This window comes from Strigops habroptila, chromosome 12 (genome assembly GCF_004027225.2).
Source record: "Strigops habroptila isolate Jane chromosome 12, bStrHab1.2.pri, whole genome shotgun sequence".
In the NCBI taxonomy this organism is placed as follows: domain Eukaryota; kingdom Metazoa; phylum Chordata; class Aves; order Psittaciformes; family Psittacidae; genus Strigops; species Strigops habroptila.
This window is the reverse complement of record NC_044288.2, coordinates 11,366,562-11,390,685: the sequence shown is the minus strand read 5'-3', so window position 1 is coordinate 11,390,685 and position 24,124 is coordinate 11,366,562. Positions and strand designations below refer to the sequence as shown.

Here is a 24,124-nt window from a genome sequence, read left to right as displayed (position 1 = left end):
AATTGGTATGATGGCAATATCTTAGCATCAAAAAAACCTCTCAACCAACTCCACCCAGTCAATCAGTAACTGCAGTCAAATGCCTTCTGTCTGGAGATCATCCAGCCCAAACTCCCTGCTAAAGCAGGTTCACCTAGAGCAGGTTGCACAGGATCACATCCAGGTGGGTTTACAGCATCTCCAGAGGAGACTCCACGACCTCTCTGGGCAGCCTGTTCCAGTGCTGTGTCACCCTCAAAGTAAAGAAGTTCCATATTCAGATGGAACTACATAGGGAATATTCATCATATTCTTGTGTTTCAGTCTGTGCCTGTTGCCGGGCACCACTGAAAAGAGTCTGGCCCCTTCCCAGATTTAATTCTAAGTGGACCTTACCCTTCTCCATCACATCCCTGCATACTCTGACAATGCTCTGCTATTCCTCCCAAGGAATACTTGTCCCTTTTTCCACATTCTGTAAACTTCCTTCCTCTGTTTGAGTTTGATATATGAAATGTACAGTATCAAGTAAACTTTCAGATCTCAGAGGTTTTGTCTGTTGTTTATTTTATATTACTACTTACACTCCAGACTTGCTCTGTCTATAAACAGCATTCTGCAGTACCACTGCTCTGGTTGCTCTCAGAATAGCAACAAGATTTAAGTGCTAAGAATGCCAATCTATTTTTTAATTGACTTCTCAGAATTTTTGTGAAGAATAAAGCAAAACAAAAGCCAAACTGAAAGCCCCAATGCTAAGAAGCACTGAAACAAAACATTTGGCAGTTACTAGCAAAGAAGCTTTAGGATGTGTTTTGGAGCATAGCAACCAATGAAGAGTAAGCTGGCTTAACCTTTGAAGTTAAAGCTTTCAGCAATGCTTCTGATTTCTAAAGATGACAATAAAAACAATAAAAAAATATTTTAAATGGAAAAAAACAACCCCCAGGCCTAGTTCAATGCTCAGTGAATGGACTCGCTGTGAAATACACCCATACAAAGAAAAGAGAATTAGCCTGTTGGCTCAGAAATCAAGTAACCACAGCTAATCCTTTTGCAGTATTATCCTGGTTTGGCCTTTAATAAATCTGCTTTAAATTAAAGATGTACCCCAGCTAAGAAACACCTCCTTTGATGTTTTAAATGGCTCGAATAAGCTGTTTTCTGGTAAAAGCTCAAAATATGAATTCTGAAACTGAAAAAAAAAAAAAAAAGAGCTAAGAGGCTGGCACCCCTCAGAAGGTCAGAGCATTTGGGATCACAACCTTCAAGCACCTCAGACATTGGTGCATCTTCTGCCCATGCGTAAAGGGAAGAGACCCTGGAGTACAAGTCTCTTACAAGCCAGATTCCCAAAAGCAGCTAATTCCCTTGTTTTACAACCCTTATATCGCATTGCTTGGATACAGGAACAAGGATTTTTACATTTTAACTGAATGCAGATATGGAGCTTGGAACAAGGTAACTAAATTAGTGCAAATGACATTTTTATTTAAGCTTGTGTAATTACCCACGAGTTGACACAATAAACTCTAAGATTTTCTTGTTTCCTCTTCCTGTCAAGAGCACAACTTTCAGTGCTCGAACTTTGGCAGTTGATTCATCATGTAAGTAACAGTTTTCTCCTATTTTGACTTCAGCTGCAGAAACAAAGGCTTTTAAAAATAATATTGGCTTTACACATAAAACAACAGACGAGCTGAACTAAAGACAAAAGTAATCAGGTTGCCCTCAGTGCAAAGGTAACTGCAGACAGACAAGTGTATGTAATTAACGGAGGTTTAAGTTCCGTCCATCACATGCCAATCCATTTGATTTGGCAGTCACAAGTGCGACTCTAATCAAGTTGGAAAAGGAGCCCTGTGATTACCATCATCAAGATTGGTAGCTTTCCCCAAAAAAACAAATACTGTATTTGCAATCCTCACTTATTGCTGACTTCCCTTGAAAGGTTGTTCGCTTGCTCAGTGAAAAGCATTCATTGCACAGGGCAAATCATCAACCAGCCACAGGCAGCTCAGACTTAGATGCTTCATGCTTTGATCATCCTGTTCAATGGAAGTTGTTGCAGCTTTAGCGGAAGGCCTGGGAAATTATTAGACTCTTCTATAAGCTATATAAATATGCAGATGTCTGCAGGCATCATAGCTAAATGCAAGGAAGCCACATGCTTCACTGTCCTGTGGCCTCTTCACCATCCTCTGAGTAGTTGGATTGGTCAACAAAGGTAATAACGGGATAAAGCCATGTAGCCATAAACCACATCACCCACCATTGTCAGGATGTAATAATGACATTTGCCTTCAGTTCCACTTTTCCCTCTGCCTTTCTCAGCATGTGACCTGAATCTTACAGAGTCTGAACCAGGCAGACGCACAAGTCCTCTTCCCTTCGAGTACACAGGGTGTAACACCCCGACCCAAACCACATTCAGCCTAGATGCACCTGCCTTCTAGGTCCTGCTGCAGTATGAATTGACAGACACTACCAAATGGGGAAATTGCTTAAAGCATTTTTAATTACATTCACTGTAGAACAAATAAATACCTCAGTTTAAGACAAGCTGAATTACAACTTACTCTGGTTTCATGTAGTTTTTACCTGGAGCAGTACGTATTATTTCCCCTCCTTGCTGCCTTCTTAATTCTCATTAACCTTTCTGTCAAGACTGCATTAAACATGTCCTGTTAGTTCATCATGTTCTTTGAGAAATCTGACATGGAGATGACAAATGCTTATCTAAAAAAAACCCCTCTGGTTTAATGAAATGCATAACAAGAAACACAAAATTCTAGTTTGCAACAAGTTTTATTTTAGTTTTTCTGCTTCAGTAAGTTCATCTATCTGAATAACTTCAGTATCTGTCCTTATGGGAGCAGAGGAAAAAGTCATAGACCCTGAAGAAATGCAAAGGCTTCAAGATCCTCTTCTAAAGCGGAAGCATTTTTACTACAGCATGCATGCACCTCCTAAATAATAAAACTAATATAAATAATATAAACTGCTCTTACTCTCACACTTACCATAGGTCAAGGCACTAAGTTTCTCAAGAAAGCTTATAAACCTGTGGTCACTTCTAGTGAGAAGTTGTTGCAATCTTGGTGCAACACAAGGTAAAGCATAAACATTTATATTCAGGTAAGTTTTATAAGACAGAATATTGTACATTCTGTAAAACAGGCAGCTAACAGAGCACTTGTTAATGCTCAAATAAGATCCCAAAGTACTTGAATTGACTGGTATTGATGTAGTGCATCTGCTCTGCTTAGTATTTTTTGAAAAACATTCAGCAAGACAATTATGCAATGAAATTCCCTTTTATATGTATCTTCTCATCTATAAAGGGGTCAAAGTCCCCCCTTTATAAGGGTATAAAGACATATACTTACTGCTCAAGTCTGGCCAATTCTACAGCAGGAAATACCAAATGCTCTGCACCGGCACACAACATAATGGGTTGTACAAAGGGAGTGATGATATTTAAATCCAGAGACATGATAACACCCAATTAACCAGATCAGAGAACTAAACATACACTCTAATACAGGGGGCTTTCAGACTCACGTTTAGATACCAGATTCTAAACATTCACTTCACTATAGCATGACTTTAAGCCTCCTGAAAATAGCTTTGCTTCTCTTCCATACCTTTTGTAACCAAGAAAAGTAGTTCATGGACCCTAAACACACCAACTGCTCAAAAGTCCTCAGTTTTTCTCCATTTAATAGGCCAACTTCAAATCCAACAAGTTTACATTAAAAAAAAAAACCCACATGAGTAGAACTGCAGGAAATGTCATATAGTCTGAACACTAACAAAACTAATTCATGGGAATAATGTATTCCCAGAGTCCAGCTAGCCACTGTGCAGATGAGGTTTGACACATATATCTTCTTATTCTCCAATATAAATTCATCAAGAATGAATGAAACGTATTATTAAAACTTAGATTTTATCTGCCAAAGAACTCTAAGACTCCAGAAGATTAAAAGTGTTCTCCTGCAATAAGATGTACAACGACCTCATAAATATTAGTAGACCTTTTGAACTGGAAAATGCCATCTACTCCAGCCTCTGTGAAATATTACAGGACTGAGCAAGATAGAATACAAGTATGTTCCTGCTGAAGTTTACCCCCATAGAAACCTAAATAAAACTGTAGCTTGAAGTCAAATTTGCACGCTTCACAAGTCCATGAAAGATACTTGGAGAATGCTTTTACAATTTTAAAGAGGATTCAGCCCATTCGGCTAAGATTTTTTCCTAAAATATAAATAGTTCAAGATTTAAAAGATTTACCTAGCTAAGAAATCAGTATTTCTCACCTGGTATCAAATAACCAGTTATATACCTGAGCCCTCACTTCCATTGGAAGGCATTTAATAAGGCAGTGATTACTGGCCTCCATCCCTCAGGAAAGGCATTAGTCCCTTCTCATTCTGACCACAGCCTGACCAGCCCGATGGTTAAAGCCTCACTGCCCTGAAGCATTTTCCTGGTCTCTCTGTTGCCTCATCTCAGCAGGGAGGGTTCCCCTCATCAAGCTTCTGGGGAGGGGACGTGATCTGGATCATTTGGTTTAAAAATGAAATGAGAGTGGGTAAACCGTGCTGTCAGAGTGATGCTGAAGGATGACAGCAGTGTGCACAAGTCAACCGCAGCCCTGTACATTGGATCACCAAGGAAATCTATCCCCCAAGCAGTGGACCGATGGTTGGACACTGAGGGAACATGACTGATTTACACAACACCCTGGGTAGAAAAACATTTAATTTAAGAAAGATTAGATTGTCACAACTGCCCCTGATGAGAGTGCCTGTCTAGTAAGGCTTTGAGCCTGTATTTTGGGCTAGCACTGTGCTCTAGCCAAGACCTTAAGAATATTCACAATACAGCCTGTCACCTGCAATATTCACCATACAGCCTGCATTTCCTTGTCACTCTCTAAGAGTGACTGATTTGCCAAGATCAAGACTAAATTCATGATCAGCAGCAGCAAGGGCACCTAACATGAATTATACAACTGGCTTTCCTTCCGAGCCTCCCAGATACACTAAAGAAAATGCTTTCCCTGCATACATTGTTGCTTTTTATATCCACGCCATATCCTCTGGGTAACGATGCATGACTGCTCAGCTCATCCCACTGTCTCCTCCCCGCTCCCAAAACAAAGATGATGCTCAGGAACAAGGAGGGTATTTGGCTATTATTATATCAAAGCCTGTATTAGAAAATGTATTGATATCATGCCAGTGTCTTGTGCACCAGGATAAAGTGGGAAAAAAAAAAGGCAGGGTAGAAGTGGTGATGATTTTCTTAAGTGAATTTAGCACAGAGGAAAGTGACTGTTTGCTTAGAGCAGCTCTGGAGAGGCAGGGGCAGTGCCTGTGCAGAGAGCTCCATCTATGGAGACAGAGCAGCTCTCCACTGAAGGTAAGGCGAACAACACAAACCCCCAGGGATCAGATGATTAAAGAAAGGATAGGAAAAGACCATTCCCTTCCATTCACTTTTCAAAAAATCATGGATCCAGAGATGAAACTAAAGTCACTGAACAGAAAAGCTGAGTGCAACCAGAAGAGCCTGTGAAACCAAAAGACTGGCTTTTTGCATTTCCAACAGTAGTATCCCGGGGCTGAGCAGAAGCAGGGAAAAGACTGTTGATACAGAGGAAACACAAGGCTTAGAGAATATCATATTCTCGGAGGTGGCAAATGATTCTCCTCCCAAATTCAGGATACAGCCCACAGCCAAAGTTGTAAAAGGAGGGAGCCAGAGATGAACAAGGAACATAAAAATCCAGACAGTGCTCTCAGCTCGCACAGTAGTGAAAGACGATGTCTTGAGCATATTAACAAAGCAATAAATCCCACAGAGTAATCTGCCACCCTTAAAGCACAGCATATGCTTAGTTGTGAGAGCTTCTGCCGAAGGGAAGAAGATAGTGGAGTTTCAGTGTCAGCTCACATCTCAGCTTCTAAAGGTATCTTTAAGGGGGTCACTCAATTTACTGGTAAACTGCTAGATTTGATACTGAAGTTGCACAGCATCTTCTTTGAGGAAGAATTAGATGATAAAATTTTAGACACGGATGGACTGGGTTTCACTCACTGTGTCAATATAGAGATAACCAGTGATAATGAAGAAAGCTTTCTTCAAGACATTTCAACTGAAATTCCTAAGCTCCACTGCATTTGGAAATCACCAGGCTTATTCAAAGCTTTCCCATTCTATGCTGTGCAGGGTCACAACTTTCCTTTGTATGAATGAATGAGAGGTAAGATTTAAGGTTGAAATATCAGGAAACTATTGCTGACTACCATTTAAATACTCTCTTGCAACCACCTGCAGGGTTGTTTCCGAAGGAGATAAGTGATTAATTCTTCTCATTTGATTTTTCCAATCAATATAATCACTGTTTAGTCATAGATTAGCCTGGCTGTTGCTCAAAATGATCTCCTACTACTTTGCAGTTATGATTCAGGTCTGGAAACTACTCTAATAAAAATATATGGAACCAACAAACAGAAGAAAAGCAGCTGAAATTTAGATAACAATAATGCCAAATTTATCACTACAGCAGAAACATTATTCACTTTCACCTGTAAATCTACAAGAGTTTTTCACCTGTCATTCCTGAATTACAGCTATCACATCATCTAAATCCATGTATTATTCATACTTCTCTATTATTGCAGTAATCTGAGAAAGCTGACTGAAAAAAAAAACCTAGCAAACTTCTTATCAGGCACTAGGCTGTATTTCAACATCAGAGAGCAAATCTGTGGCAAACACGCCTGGGATCACAACATTACACTTGCAGTGGTGGATTAGGCAGTTCTGGAGCCTCAGGTTTTGGCCCCAATAATTCTGACCACCTTTCCTGCTAATTGCAAAGAGTTAATTAAGCAACAGCAAGGAACATCTCTTATTGTAGTTTTTTGATGCTATGAACCTTTAGCACAGATGAAAGCCGTTTGCTGCAGATTCAATTCAGATATGTCTTCCGCTTAATCCTAACCTGCAGTCACAGCCATCAATTTATGTATTATTCATTTTATTAATCTAATATCTCACTCTATTTGACAGCAAAGGCTGTCTCTGTATGACCATACGAGCTCATAACATTCCCGCTTCATAAATGCATTTTGAATTAATCTTTACATGCCCTATTTCCTATTTCCATTTCCCAAGGAACAGCTTCTTTTTCTTTTTATAGATGCTATATGGTCCTAAGAAATAGATAAGTGAACACAATAACAGTTAACTGCCCTCAACCTGCAGCCCGTATCTTTTGGCATCAGTAGGAAGGAACACTTAGAGCTGCAAGACTGGATTCAGTATCTCCAAGAAAAATCGCTGCTGAAAAGAAAGTAGACGAATAACTTTGAAAACTGAAGTGTCCCCACCTAACCCCTGTGTTAAAGCATCAGCATCTACAGGATAACTTTATCAAAAGCACTGATATCCTAGCAAAGCTGAACAAGATTTCCATATGAGAACCCCAAAGGTTGATTGTGCCTTCCCTTGTGGAAGGTATAGTCTCACCCCACCTCTGGTGTAGAGATGAAATGGCAATCCCACCACCTGGTGAAAGTAACTGGTTAAAGTCTATCGAATGTGTTATTCTGGCAGTTTACAGCAGGTAAAACTAACTTCCCATTGAAAGTATGCTGCCTATGGATCTTAATGTTGACATATCCCTTGCCACCAAATATAGTGGTACATTCTATGGGAGCACAAGTCTTCACCCTGTTTAGGCCCGTATTTGTACTTTGATTGACCACATTCTTTGCCTCCCAGTGCCTTCTCCTGGGCAAGTTGCCTTGTGGTAGGGAAACAGTACATCAGAGAGCCTGCAGGTGATGTAACTCAGTCTGGAAATAAAGCATCAGGCTTATCAGATAAATGTTCAAGCTAAATACAACAAGATTTAGAACATGCTTTTAGATTTAAGGAAAAGTGTAGTCTTTAAATTACTGCTCTGGAATTTACTGGCTTAAAATGAAAGACCTTATGGCATCCCATCAAAGAGTTGTATAACTCAAAAGGGTTTTCTTTACTCAGTGTTGCCTGTGCAAGATATATTTAAGTAATAAAACACACTTCTGCTACTAACCCTCCTATAGAGGCTCTATGATGACAGATTTTAGTTCTGAAGATACAGAGAGGTCTCTGTACAGGCTAGCATTCCTCTTCCATTTTCCTTACAAAGGCTTTTGCTGGTTATTTTCTACTGTTTGTTTGTTTGAACTGAAAGGCTTTTGATACCAACTTCACAGCAGAATGCGGTCGTGATGCACGTCCTACGGTCCCAGGTTTGGCATCCAGCACAAAACAGACCATACTCCAGCCTAGTGCAACACATCAGCAGAAACAGCCTTTCATTTCAGTCTCCCTGCAATTTAAATTGGCTACATACGATCTGTAAATGTCTTCAGGCTTCATGCTGTATCTTACAGCATCTAGCCCCCCCTGGGTGGCAGGTGCCTCTTTGACTTATCTCTATGTTAAACACAGAGACTTTAAAACTGGAATTTCTAGCAAGTAAATTTCATTCATGTGAAAGGCAAGATATTCCTAAAACAACTTGCAAATCTAAAGTTAAGAGGGGAAAAGTTCATTAGCAAGTTGAAGCCTTGATCTACAGGAGGCTTTTAGCACTTTCTCTAATCTAATTTGTATTTAATAAGACAGTTCTTTTCAAACGGTGCATCCGCAATCCCCAGTAAGAACCCCCATGAATGAAATTAATTATTTTGTACTTTCTGCAGAGTTCACTTCTATATCTTTTGATATTCTGATTCAGATTTATAGATAGTCCAGGTATTGCTTTTGCCTTGTAATGATGTCATTTCCACACATAATTAATCCCATTGATTAATTCTATTTGCTATGCAGCTAAAAAGCAATAGCAATTTATGCCTTTTTTTTTTTTTTTGTGATCTTTCATTTACAATTTTATTCTAGTTAGGTCAAAAGTAGAAAAAAAGTTGCCCATAAAGCCAAGAACAGGCTGTTAATTATGACCTGGGTCATGCAAGTTGTTATTTATGCACTGAATCTTAACCAAAGGGTGGAAGTAAAGCATACTTTAAGGCATATCCAAACATGACTAAAGATTTAAGGATGCCATTTGTTTGGCAGGCAAAATGAGTGATTATAATCTCATTTTAGGTTAAACAAATAGTTTTCACATTTCCTTTTAACATTTATTTCACTGGAGGTTCTTCTCATTCCTATGTGCTATTGCTGCCTATAAATATGCAAAGATCACCTCCATCCTCAAATTTATCCTCACCTTTTATCACACTCTGAATGACACCAAAAGACAAAATGTCACAGAGTTGTGACACCAGATGCGATGAGTCCATTCTGAGTCATTGGAGGAGTGTGTAGAAACCACACTGATGGGTCGTGGTGATCCTGTTTGCCTTGTAAGTACTGGTGAAAGTAATGGAGCAAAAATAATGGAAATAGTAATTATGGGAGCCAGGCTTTCACATCCACAACAGAATTAATTATATATGACCTACTGTATTGTCTTTTAAAAGTTATTTTTAATTTTGATAAGCAGTACTGTGCATTTCTGGATATATACCCTTGCCAATGCCTCCATTCAAGAACAGTTTTCCTTTCCATTGTCTCTCTGAAAACATCATCAGTTCTACTTTTACCTTAGGTCAATATTAAAACTGAAGTGTTACAGTGAGTCTGTTTAGCAGGGTCAATAGCACTGGTCTGTGCAGATATAAATCCTACAGGTTGAGGACTGTCTTTCTGTTAACAACTTGGATTTTAAATTTAGAGGTAGGACTAATTCCAGCTTCAAGACATGTTAGAAAGACAAAGGGGGAAGACGAAAAGCTGATCTTCGTTTGAACCACTACTGTAGTACTTCACCCAAGTCTTGAGTTCACCCAGCAGCCTGCTTCACAGAAAAGCACTTGGTATCTGTATCTGCTCAAGTTTAAGGCGCTAAGCATTGCCCCCAACCTCTAAATGCTCTCCCATTGTACTGCAATGACTACAATTTAGCCTTGGTAATAGTCTCACCCTGTAAAACAATATTGGAAGAGTTCTCTACCTTTTGTCTTTTGTTCACCTGTGCCCAACATTTATATGAAATTGTCTTTCTTGCAAGCTGAGATTTTAAAGTAGAACCTTTTCTTCCTTATTTATTTTTAGTCTTGTGAGCAATAGTGAAACCAGGAAAAGTTATAAACAAAATTCCTGATGCTAAAATAATAATGCTTTGAACTAACCAAGTTCAGTGAGATCACGTATTTGAAAGATAACCACACAGGAATGTAAAACCAGCTAAGTTTCCACTGTACCTCGATGAAGTGGGCACTCTTAGAGGTGTAGTGGACTCCAACTGTAAGACAGAGCACCCACAGATAACTTTGTCATGGGCACTCTCTGTGTGCCAACAGTCCGAGTGAGAGCAAGTTCGGATGCAAAGGCTTCCCACTCACACCAGTACGCCCACATTGCTACGAGCACAGCCCTGTGATAGTACAACTGTTACACAAACCTGATCTTCGTTTGAACCACTACTGTAGTACTTCACACAAGTCTTGAGTTCACCCAGCAGCCTGCTTCACAGAAAAGCACTTGGTATCTGTATCTGCTCAAGTTTAAGGCGCTAAGCATTGCCCCCAACCTCTAAATGCTCTCCCATTGTACTGCAAAGGGAAAGCATTCTGCACTTCAACAGGGTGCTTCAAAGAGGGAGCTGCTATTGGAAATTCAGCTATGGACTTCAAGTCTTCAAATCTGTTCTTTACTTTAAGCGTGATGGAGGCAGAGAGCTTTTATAGCCATAACAGAAATAGGAGCTTACAGACATTATGCTGTGTCATCCTAAGCTAGGGAGGCGTGAGAAAGCTGTGGAAAAGGCAGACTTCGTCACATGTGAGAGGAGGACTCAGCTGCTGACTAGCTAAATAAGAGCCAGATTTCATCTCTCCAGTTAGCTGGACCAATCTAACACTTAGCCCAAATATAATACAGAAAATAAAAAACAAAGATTCACCTAAAGCAAAATAGTACATGGTGGCAGAGAAGAGGCATTACATGGTGTGATTATATGTCTGTAAGAAAAGAAAGTCTATGAATTAACAAAAAATATTAGACCACAGGCCAATTTTCAAGAACCACAGTGGTGCCCAACTGCAGACAGATAAACAAGAATAGGACAAAAAGAAATATTCCTTGGCTGAGTGAGCCCCATCAGCAGTTCCAGCTCACCACCCCACAGCTCACACGGGGTGGATGTAATCTGCAGAAGACATGCCATCAAATGGGGAGGATTTGCATGCTGCTGCTGTGTATTGCCTTAGGAGACAAGACCTATTTGCAGAGGTCCTGCAGGGTGAACTTTGCAAGAAGGCTGGGCAGAACCCCAGATTAGATCTGTGTCCTGCAAGGTTTTCCTGTCTTTTCTATCCTACACAGGAATTGGCACTGTTATACAAGCTGTCTTTTCCACCTCTCCTTGCAAAACCTTCGCTTTTCTATTTGCATTTTTGAACTCACTCATCTCATGAAATGCAAATGAACATAGTGCTGTGTCTTCGTCACTGACTGAAGAAAGCCATCACCATCTCCATTCAGCTGCTGAAGTTTTTAAAGGCTCTTTACCCTGTCCATGTTACACAAGGAAACTTTTCTTTAAATGACATTTTGGCATTCTCTCTCCATCATATCACTCATTTTAAAAAAGACTTTTTTTGATGTGACAATGGAGGTTGCTAAAAGACTTTTGAGATGTCTGCTCAATCAACCAGCACTACTGAAATCTAAACTAGGAAACGTCCCTTTCTCCTTTATTTCCCTACCTTTTCATCAAGATCTCCTACAAGAAAAAGTGAGTACAGCTGGCTAGATCTAAAATGACCCACTTGCATGCTTTTCTCAGTTTGAACACGTAACTACAATGGGAAGACAAAACTTGCATTAACAAGAAAATATCCCCCACTGTCCTACATGTGGAACAAAATACATACCATTTTCTTTTACTAGGATTACGCTACAGCAAAGTAGAAGAATGTATTTTTGGCTGCAATCCTTTCTTCCTATGTATTTCTAAATGTAACACATAATAATGGATAAAAGTATATACCATCAGAGACCAGTCCAAAACATATGGGAAGAGAAATCAATGCATATAACTACCCGTATTTTAAACTCTCTTCTCTGCTTTCTTCTATGTACGATGAAAATATCACAGATGAGGGAAATGTAACTAGTTGAGCTCCCTCTTTCTGTTTTGTATAGTATTACCTCTGGGAAGAAAACCCTCAGTGAATAAAATGAATTTCACTTGTATCATCTAATTGCCAGTGACTGGGCATAGGCCCAATATGTGTAAATTGTTCTGCAAACAGTGAAAATAAGCCCAATTTCTCTATGAACTCATGTTCCCTATATCTTCCCAGCCCCACTATAATATTCTCAGCATTCCTATTTTTCCTTCCCACAGACTCTATCCTAAGACCATCAGTTCCAAACCATGTACTATACACCCTCTGCAGTTGGTCACTGCAATGTTTCCACGTCCTCTCTACAACCCAAACTCCCACCTGCAAAAAAACACCCCAAACCAACAGAAAAAACCAACCTCAACCCCCTCCCCCCCAAAACACTCCCTATCTCCTCAGGAAGAACGGTCAACCTGCAAGTTATCATTGAGCAGGTTCTCAGCTGATTGACAACCCTGGGTATGGATATTTTGAGGGCCCAGGCAGGTTCCACTCCAAATTTTGCTTTAGTCTGATTGCAAGTTCAGAACAGTGATTTTGCTGAAAACACTGTGAGCTCAGACTGACATTTTCCAATGAAATGCTTTCACTCAGAAATATACATATCATTCTACCTGTAATATCATAATATCTCCTCAAAATGGCACGTATAATATCAACGTGATTTCTTCCCAACACCAACTAAGCACACTTAATAGGATGCAATTCCTTTGTGCATGACTATTCAAAAGTCAGTTTAGTTGTGCATCTATATTGCACACAGTTTTTAGAACACAAGTGCATTCACTTGTGCACTTCGTGCCACACTGACAACTCGTGTAATGTCAACCCCAAGATACATTTTCTAGTCTAGTTATACTATAGGGGCACATTTGAGCATGATGCATAATATAAAGAAGATACACACATAAATCCCATTATTGTTTGTGGAAACTATGCACATTGCACCTCCCACACACTGTTTAAAAACTGTGCCCCACAGAATAATTTTAAATAACTCATATTCTACACAGTATGAACTTGTTATCTCAAAAGTATTCCTTTGCCTGCTCTATTATACAGGGACAAGAGACAATTTACAAAGAACAAGCCTTACGGCTTCAGTCTCTTTGAGTTTCTAGCCTTTTCTTTTGAATGCTAAAAATGTAAAGCAGTCTGTATCATTCAAATAATCTAACTTTTCAATCCACCTTCATTAACATTGCTGGCTGAAGCCAATTACAAATGCCTTAAGGCTTACAGCCTAATAAGCATAATGTGACAGGTCAAATTCTATTGTTTGCTCCATCCGTCATTACTGACACAGTAATTCAAAGTACACAACTCACAGTCTACTCACTGCTTCTCCTTTCTCCCTGTGCACCTGCTATAATTTTAATGTAGAAGCTTTATTAATAAAGTACATCATCTTCTGTCATTCAGTGCTGGCTTCTTCCACACACGTGAAAAGAAAAAGCCACAAGTTATACTTTTCTTCTAGCAATATCTAATGTTCTCTCCTCTGGGGTGATGTGCCCAAGCAAGTCATTGCTGGTGATGCATTTCATAGAATCATAGAATAGGTAGGGTTGGAAAGGACCTTAAGATCATCTAGTTCCAAGACCCCTGCCATGGGCTGGGACACCACACACTAAACCATGTCACCCAAGACTCCGTCCAACCTGGCCTTGAACACTGCCAGGGATGGAGCATTCACAACTTCCTTGGGCAACCTGTTCCAGTGCCTCCAGCTACAGAATAACCAACACCAGGAAAAAAAAAAAACCCCAAACCAAACACAAACTCCAAAAACTTTTCGAGTTATCTAGACAACTACCCAAGATGTTTGCTTACTGTGTAAAACACGGCTGATAGGCCTATGCCTTCCAGCCTGAAGATGAGCACATAACTTCAGTTTTCAAGACACTGCTGAGTGTGGTCTCATTTAATTCAGTAAGACTTCAGCCCATAAATTTAAGAACACTCCCTAGGTTGTTTTTCTGAGTTTTTGGAATACTGAGCAGCCAACAGTGAGAGTGTTACATATTCAGGCTTCTCATCACTGGCAGTAGTTACCTGCATGCCCAAATAAAACCATTGCCTTCAACACTGTAGAAACTCATAAATGGGAAGGAGAAAAATCAGTGACATTCTAAACATTTCATCCTTCCAAAAGAGGTATATGTAGGCAAATCAGAAAGGCACAGGGAGCAAACATTTCCTGCAATGAGCTGCTCTTCTTCAGCACTGGTCTTTGCTATGTAAAGAAAGTCAGTTCCCACCCCCAAACCAGAACTCCCACAAAACACCAAAACCAGAATGAAACATGAAACTATATTAAAACTATTTTAGCATGTCTAGAATATGGCTACAAATTGCCATTAAAAGATCCCAAAGTATTTATTGTTGTTTGTCAATATCTTGGCAAAGAATGTTTTACACATGTATAACTCACCCCCACTTCAAAGCTGGCTATTTGGGGGGGGGAGGTAATCTGGCAACAACTGACGTGTAAATGTGAGGAGCTTCATTATCATACATCAGGTCTAATTACTAGAGACTTTTAGTGGGTAAACATGAAATGAATATACCCAATTTAAGGAAGATACATTTAACTGAATCTTAGAAATTGAATTCTACTCCATTCAAATGAATGCAATAAAAACCAAACATAAACCCCACAAGAGTGTATTACTTTTGTTTGACTTAGACTTTATTATCCTGTGGGAGTACTGCTGAAACTCAGCACAACTATCAAAAAATTCTGCACTGCACCAAGAAGATGAGCTCTTTCACTTGCTTTATAGAGCTCGATGAATGTTATTTGAGCCATGTGGGACAACTGGCTTGTAATGAACTTCAGTGAGTAGGATGTGAGAGGAGCAACTTTATGTTGCCTGAAGCTTCACCTCTTCCTGTCACTCCGTGATGGTGCACGTTTATTGGAGACCTGGAGGTTAATTCTGCACAGGTTCTTACACTGCATTTCCCAGCATGGTATTTATACCTCACCACTGCAGCTACATAGTGAGAAGGTTTTATTAGGGAGTTTAAACTGTGTTTTCTCTATACTCAAGTTACCAAACCAATACAAAGAATGAATTACCACTTGCAGCAACACACCTAATAGAGACATTTTATCTCGATTTCCCCCACATTCTGGGGGCTTAATTATTAAAACATTCAACTCTGACAAGCCTTAACTATGGTAAAATAATAGACAAAGGAATTAGAGAAAAATACGGATTCCAAAGCTGACAAAATACAAAGTAATCTCAAAGAGCCCAGACAGTGCAAAGCCAAATTGGTTTGGACTGAGCAATGCTAGAACATGGAGAAACAACCTAAAAATATCCTTTCTCTGCTAGGTAAGGTTAGAGAAAAGAGACAAACATTGCTATACCCCAATTGCTTGTCCCATAGTGGTTAAAACTTGGAGGTACAACTTTGCATAAGTTTTGCTTTCTGTCAGGGCCTTTTGCTCACTGGCCCCAGTGGAAATCAAAGGGATAGGAATTTTAACTGATTTCTCTTTCAATAAATTATACCAAGGAAGAACAAAACCAGGTTGTGATCCACCTGACTCTGTCCCCAGAATGCCTTCAATATTTCTCTGTCCTGCCTTTATGTAGGATACAAGAGATCACACAAGCCTCTAGCAGAACCAAAGCAACCCCCTTCCCTTTCCAACACTGACCTATGGCTTTAACAGAGATTTAAATCATAGAATCATAGAACAGTTAGGGTTGGAAAAGACCTTAAGATCATCTAGTTCCAACCCCCAAATAGCCAGTTTCCTACAAAAACAATCAGTATCCTCTGTATGAGAGAATTCTTCATGGGATTAAAAAGATTTCTTGGTGGCTTTGTTTGTCAGTTTGTTGGTTTTTTCCTCCAATCCATGTTTGCATGACTCTATTAATGAAGACTCCTTCTTCAGAGGCTAAAGGGACAGCAACAACCAGTCTCTGAACAAAGAGTATCGTATTGTGGGCCCCAGCAATTTCTCACTAATTCATGCAATCTCAAACTTGGCAATAAGACAAAGCAGCCCTTACCCCGTAAAAATTGCCCAGAGCTCTTGTTTTTTCCTCTATCTGTTGATTCACTGCAGAAGCCCCTATTTTAGCTGTTCTCACTATTCATATTATGCCAGGTGAAAAAATCTCACAAACATGTACAAATTCACGGGGTTTAGCTGGGAAGCTGCCACAGAAGTAGCCACAATGCACAGATCAGTGGTTACACAAGCCAGGTTTTTCCCAGTTAGGATATAAAACTGGTAGAGCATTGTTTGGGATTTTGAATTTACTTTCTCACACCACTGAAAAGTAAAAGCTTCTGCAATTCAAGATAAAAACTAAATGGAATTTGTAACGAAGCTCAGAAATTTGCTGAATTATGTGGTTATTTGAAGAGAATTCTAAAGTTGTATTTCCCAGCTCCCTCAGAGTTTAACAAAGGCTACCCTAACCAGGGGAAAGCACAGATCTTTTTGCTCTGGATTGTTTATTTGTGGCCAAAACACCCCTAGAAGGCAGCACTGGAATTAACACAGGAGACAAAAAAGCAATTTTTTGAGTCTATTGATTGAATAAAAGATAAATGTTGTTCTTTGAGCATATGCAAATAAACTTCTTTAGACATACATATCTTAAGAAGTTGGCATGGGTTACCAGGTACATAAAAATCAAGATCTACCTTATTCCTGATTCTCTGCTCATTCCTTGAGAGAAAAATATATCAACAACAGGATGTCTTTAGGATAAACAGCACTTCATCAAATAACATTGCTCACCTCATGCTTCAATTCAAATAAAATGTGCAGCTGTGGTAGGCAGAGTTCAGAGCTCTGTGTTTTGCCTTCTGAGACACAAATCGTATTATTTCTGGCTTCATTAGGCAAAACCAGCTTCACATAGCTTTTGAGCGATACGACTCGAGTCCCACTGGCCCAGAGTACAGGCTGAGGAAACATCTATCTTTTTGGGAATACAACAGCCAGATGTGCCCAAACCAAATGAGCAATCTACAAGGGTACTTGGAATTGGGCACATTCTAGTTTTCCCACAGTCCTGTGGGGTTCCCCTGTTGTTATTTCTGAGAATGAAGCCAGTAATGCTGAAGGCCTCATGCCAGATGTATTGCTACAGTTAAGAACCCTCCTGCAAAAAAACAAATTGCATAATGAAATAGGAGTGAATGTTGAAAACCTGCTGCTGGAATAAGGAAGTAGTAACAATGATGTAAAATATTTTTTCCACAGAAAAATTCATCAGAAGAGTCACATCCCCAGATACTTGAATACTCCATTAAAAAACCTGTCCAGCTTGATCAGAAAACTCCAGGGAACTTAGCAATGGTGCTGTCACGGCTTACACAAACCCATTTGATTTAACACAGACAAATGACATCACCACCCCTCACCCCCCACAACCCCTAAATCATGCAAGCCTTTTTCATCGTGACTTCAAAGTAGCTCTCCCAGTATTTTATTAAAGAAAAGAGTTATTTCCTTAATTTTGCCTTGCAAAACCAAACCAAAGCTTAAAGTTAAGACACAATTTAATCCAACTTTTCATCTAACTGAGGGCAGGACAGGCAGGTCTTAACGCTTTCTAAGCCTCTGCTTTGTATCTTGTTTTCCATCAGGAAAGACTGAGTCATCCCTTCGACAAACCACAGTCAGGGAAAGCTGTGCAAAACCAGAGCTGGATGGTAGCACCTCACACCTAGAGGACAGGTAATCCAGCCAATGGTTGGATTATGGAAAACTAAATACTCAACACTTGGACACTGTAACAAATACTTGTTAATTGTGCTGCTTAATAGAGATTCCTCCTAATTACATGCAGCAGCCCTCAGCCCTCACGTTGCACACATTTAACTACTAGTGTCATTATTTCAGTCATTATTTTTCCTCTCATTTCAGGATTGTCAGAAAATTATTTCTCTTGCACATCCCTTAATATCAAATTTGTTACCTAATGTTATGACAACACGAAGCAATTTTTCCCTTTTCAGACAAAAAGAGACACGATCATGGACTTAATAAGTTTGCAATGATTTAATTAAACTTTGCAGAACAACAATGTACCTAATTAGAAGCATAATAATTATACCAATGTACCTTTCCATCTTTGAAAGGACTATTAGTCATTGAGGTGGTATGTTTCATAATTTAAGATCATCCTTATTTTCGTTTTCTGATTATTTAAGTACAGTCATCGCCATGTTCAGGTAATTGCTTTATTAAATAGCTTAATTAAACTTCCTGTAAAACTGACAGCTACAGAGTTGTTCTTAATGTGATGCCGACAAAAACATTAACTAATTACATAGTGCTCTTCACAGGGCTTACTTACCTCATAAGCTTAATTCATTAGTACTTTAAAGAGCTTTGAAAACTCGGATTGCTATAGACTATGGAGGTGCTTTGTACTGTCAGAGTATTAAACAGAGCTGTTATACTCGGGAAACAGCAATTTCTTTTTTATAAAGTCTTATAATACAGCAAAGAGCGTGGGCATTTGAAAACTTTTGCATTGCAAGCAGTAGCTAGAGACTCCGTGAAGTTTTTGACAAACCTAAAGCCCATAGAGTACAAAGATAACAGGAAAGGGTGATAGAGACTTTTTAGTTTCCAGAAATATAACTTATTAAAGTAAACCAAAAAATGCTAGGAACAATTGCTGGAAACAGCACAAGGAGTGAGTAGGTACAGGCCACATCTGTGTTCAGATTTTGTCAAGCACAAGCACTGAATTATTGGTGTGACTAAAGAATCCCATAGGCTCAGGAGAATTAGTTTATCATCTGGAAAACAAAAGAAGAACAAAAAAACCCATGGCAGACCACAGCCAACCATCTTCATCTCCTTCAACATCAGCACTTCTGTGAAACAAATGAAATAGCCCAGATCAACAATGGAGACAAGTTTTGAAGACACTTCAGAGAAAGAACCAGAAATGTTTAATGCTTAAGGATTGGTGAGATTTTTAAGTGGTACAACTCCTACATGTGAAGCTGACTCAACTTAAGATCCATCAAAGTACTCAGTATGTTGTGTCTCCTATTGTGATAGTTTAGGTGACACTTTCAAATCCCTTGTTGTACAAGATCTGGGCATGGACTTCTCATCATTTTCAACATTTTTCCCATTTACCTTTGTGTTGGAAACCAACCCCTGTAAATATTTTTCCACAGAAGATGAAAGAGTCAAGCTATTCCTTTGACTAGCCTTCAATAAATTAGTTGAGAGGCTGAAGGCTTCTATGTATTTGGTGCAACTGAGAGACCAAGTTAAAAATCCTGAGCCTCCACTTCAACAAGTAAGCTTAAATGTGGTGGTTTACAGTTTACATTTCACATTTCATATTTTTTCCTATAACCCTTGTATTTTTGAGTGCTTTGGGTCTTGGATCACTCTGTCTAGTTTCATCAAGAAATTCTTGCCTCTAGGTCTACTGTTTCTTCCAAGAAATAGCCAGAATTATTCTGAGATCAAGCAGCTAAATGAGAGCCTGAGACATGTATATTTGGTTATTTTCTCTTAATGTGAATTTCTGTGCATTTATTGATGCCCAAGTTTCATCTGCATTTTATCACAGTCAGTCATACTTCTACTATACCCTTTCCACTCACTTTTACCTTTAACATTTTAAAGCATGTTAAGAGCAATCCCTGGTACAAACATTACTGATAGTGTTGAATGGTAGCCCCCAGTCATTAGTGAAATGCTTTGATGCTGCTCTGCCAGGCCATGAACTGTAAAAGCCCAAACCCCCTGCTGTGCTGGCAGGAAAAGCCAAAAATCAAACTGAGTCAGGTTGGATCAAAACGCTGGTGCGTATGTGCACGCTGCCTGTCTGCCTATGTGAGTAGATAGCCAATGTACCATTCCAGAAGACTTTTTCCATTGAAATGCAGTGGCTACTCTCCATCTTTGTTTACAAGCTTTGAACACTGTTGTTTGCCCAGAATATCATTACGCATTCACCTAACTGCTGAGGCAGAGCCAGGTATGAATAGATACATACAGATGCAAAGCAGTGTCCACACTCAGATGTCCACCTTCTTGCATTTTCACAGTCAATACTAGAACATGCTGCTGGTGAAGTGCCAGAAATAATACATGTCAACAGCATTGCACGTGGAAGAAAACTGCCAAAGAAAAGCTTTGATTTTAGTGACTTAAAGGCAAGAAAGAGGGTGAAAACTACCAGTGAATTTGAGTGAAGCAGTTTATTCTGTTCATAAAAGATACCACAAACCCAAGATCATTACTGACCATAAAAATGTTATTTGTTAGGACATTAAAATATACCATTTAGTTTTAACGCTCTGCCTAAAGTATTTTCAGCTCATTTACCAAAATCTGTCTTCTGGGAGAGGGATCAATGAAGCAGAGCTTTTAGAAGAAGTTGTAGAGACAATGATGTTCTCCAGGTTACATATTCAGAGATTTATAATGTACTGTGTACAGCAAACAAGAATACCACTGCTATAAGCACCTCCTTGAGATTCCATAAAGGTTAACCAGACACGTATTCACTTGCTAGGACTGGATGCTACAGAAAGATTGCCAATCAGCATGACACTGGAGGAACCTTCAGTCAAAAGAAGGTTTTAGATAAAGCAACTACAAATACACAATATGAAAAGCAATTGTTCCTGCAGAACAGTACTCAGAAAGCAATGAAACCCTCTCATCCCCAGGCAGTGACGGAGAACGTGGACAAAGTTTATGGAAAAGAAGTTGCTGCACTTGAGAGACCAACAAGATGCTGCAATTTTCAATTGCTAGGAAAAAAGCAATTGACAATTAAATACAATAAATGAAGATGAGACAAAGTTACTTCTGAATGAATCTTTTAAAAAGACTCCTTTAAGCAGAGACAACTTCTGGGTGGTGTGTCTTTGATAGTCAAGCATGTCAGGAACAGGAATTGTTTGATGTCTTAATTATAGTTGTCAAGTTTATACTGGTAGTCACAATAGTTTGGCAAATTTATGACACTGGCAGAATTTCTTATTAAAAGCATCTGGATCTTAGGATAAGAAATACAGAAGGTCAAAAAAAGAAGACTCAGAGCTAACAGAGATGCAGGGAAGATGCATAGAAATGAGTTCAATACGATGACAGAATATGCAATGAAAGCTATTTACTACAGGATCTCATATACTCTCAAGAGTTCAGACAAAAAAGTTGTTTTCAAAATGAGCCCAATTTTAATCCTAAATACCAATGCTAAATGGCTGCATTACATGCTCCTAGAGAGTATTAAAGAGTAGCTTGTTTAACAGGCAACTTGGAGCCCTTTTTCTGCAGTCTGTGTGTGCAAGGATGAGAGAGTTTCTGCTGATTTGCTCCTTTGGCCATGGAAATCCTTCAGCCACAATAGAAGAGAGGCTTAAATGAATTAGCCATGGCAGCATTTTAATACTGTGTCCATTAATGGATGAGAAATTCGAGCTGCCCAGCTGAGAAGATAATGTAGCTGCAATATCATCATCACTGTTAACATTACAGCAGAGATTTTCTTTTCCCCTTGACCATTTTGTTTTCCTGGATTTTCATTTCTTTGGGCATAGGGTGTATTTTTTGATTTTAAGGGGTAGTTTTACTGGCTGTCAAAACCTACCTTGCATCAGGAAAAGAAAGAAGAGAAGAAAACCTTAGGGGTATTCCCTAAACACAACTTCCAGTGCCTGAAGTGCTGCTTTTGCACATGTATCTGAGACATGAAAGGCCTTATTTGTTAATGGGAGATCTGGACTGCTGAATGGCTGTGAAGCCAGTTTCTTTTATTGAGTCAAGCCCTAAGGTGATCATATTTTCAATATAACAACAAGCCAATTTATCCCCACTGGGTTATGGGAATTTTTTTTATGGTACCATACATGCTGCATCTGGCTCACAAGCCTATTAAAACTGTGGTTTAAATGAATTGTAATATGTTACCCATGCAGCCTGGGAAAAAAATTAATTAACACACCCCCCAAACTATCACAGAACAATAATACTGCCAAGTTATTACAGCATTTGGAGACCAAATCTTAAAAACAGGAACTATCCCAAAATCCTCTTGTCTGAACAAGCCCATCTGATCGAATGAATTTTCTGTTGTATCATCAATATTGAAAGTGTTCCACTTCATTAGCAAGAACGAGCTATTTAGAGAAACATGAATCATGAAAGTTGTAAGATTCTGATGTGTCATTCTGATTTGCTGTTTCTCAAATATGTAAACCCCAACATTTATCAGAGCTTTTTACACAAAAATATTCCCAAACTAGACTGTAATTTAATATCACTTATTAATGAAAGCTATTTCATCTTCTTACTACAGCCTGGATGACCACTACTGACAGGATTTTGAGTTAACAGCAAAACTCACCCTGGTAGTGTATGTATGTCCATCAGATCCACAGACAGCATTGCCATGCGTCATGGGGCAAGGCTTGCACTTGGCTATGTTAGCTGGTCCAGTCCAGTGCTTCTGAGCCAAGTTGCCCTTCTTTTGTCGAAGGCTGTAAAATAAGAGACACCAAGTTTATTCGAACATGCTTGTATAAAACAGGAGAAAAAAAGCTTCTCTGAATAAGGCAAGATCTTCAACACAGCATTAATTAAAAGAATGCTTAACAATGCTTCTATAACATGGAACGTTAGAGCAGGCTATCTAAAAAGGCATAAATTGGTAGGTAGTCCTAGATTTACAATACTTGGCAGCTTCATTTTGATTTATAACTACAAATTACTTCACTTAAGAATACAGCATTCCTGGTGCAGCAGGCAAGTAATGTTACATCAGGTTGTATTTAGAGACATTTCCACCAGGCCTCCTCCGAGTTGACAAGTTACTGTTTAGATAGTGACAATTTTAAAACAAAACCCTTTGAAAAACACTGCAATTTATATTATGCCTATAAAAACATATAAAACAACTTTGTCATTGTATGTGCCGCAGCCCTCTCCACGCCAGCTACAGAACAGCTGTTATTCTCAGATCAATCACAGTCCCCCCAGGAATGCTATAAAGCAACAGGAAGCATCTCCAAATCCACAAATGCCTTTGTACCACGGGAGTGACTGCAGTTGTCCTCAAGTCATGGACCACTCAATTATTCCATTAAAAAGTCTATGAAAAGACATCTGCTCTGAAAACTTATTGCAAAACATGTGCAGTTGATTCTGATTAATAGCTCATTTTCCCGTCATAATGAACTACTTGACTGATACACATTAAGTAATTATCACCAGCCTACTGTTGTAAGCTGATTAAAAGTTTGCTTTAGAAACCACAAGTCAATGTTACAATGCAGATTTATTTTGGCCACGTGTAATTGTTTTTCACTTGAAAGCCTTTATAAGGGAAGGCATTGCATCAGGTTTGCTGGAGACTGTTAGGGAAAATAACTGCCATCTGTTCTTTTGCCACAGTAGAAAAAGATCGGATATAACAGTTCAGCTAGAAACACATTTCAATGTGCTGCTGAATGACTTCATCAGAGTTGAGAAAAATATATACAGATATTTTTTAGAGCAATTTCACTACAGCTTGCAATTTGCCACACAATACTGACTCTGATGTAATGACACATTCAGCTGCTAACATAATAAAAAGTCTATTCTTTCATCTCACTTCTAGTTTTCTTCAAGTCTAACCTTTGTCAGTGATGAATAGTACTATTAAGAAACTTGTGTCCACAGAAGGAACCCAATCATGATATCATAAACTATGAAAATAGAAGCCCAGTATCTAAGATTAAACTTCCTTGTTATTTTGAAGTTTTCTTAATGCACAGAGAAGCTTCTCCTCTTTCAGATGCATTCTGCCTTGCAGAGTTACCGTTACACCAGATGCTAAATGCTGCAGATGGGTGGTTGCTTGTCT

General features: G+C 39.1%; 1 protein-coding gene across 4 annotated transcripts in view; it reads right to left on the bottom strand.

Annotated features, from left to right (window-relative positions):
* Nucleotides 1-24,124, bottom strand: part of SPOCK1 (SPARC (osteonectin), cwcv and kazal like domains proteoglycan 1) — a 286,032-nt gene that overhangs the window by 71,214 nt on the left and 190,694 nt on the right. For all 4 annotated transcript variants that reach the window (XM_030504324.1, XM_030504322.2, XM_030504325.2 and 1 more), the window contains one exon: nucleotides 22,625-22,757. In XM_030504324.1, coding sequence (XP_030360184.1) covers nucleotides 22,625-22,757 — 133 coding nt within the window. The remainder of the gene's footprint in view (nucleotides 1-22,624; nucleotides 22,758-24,124) is intronic.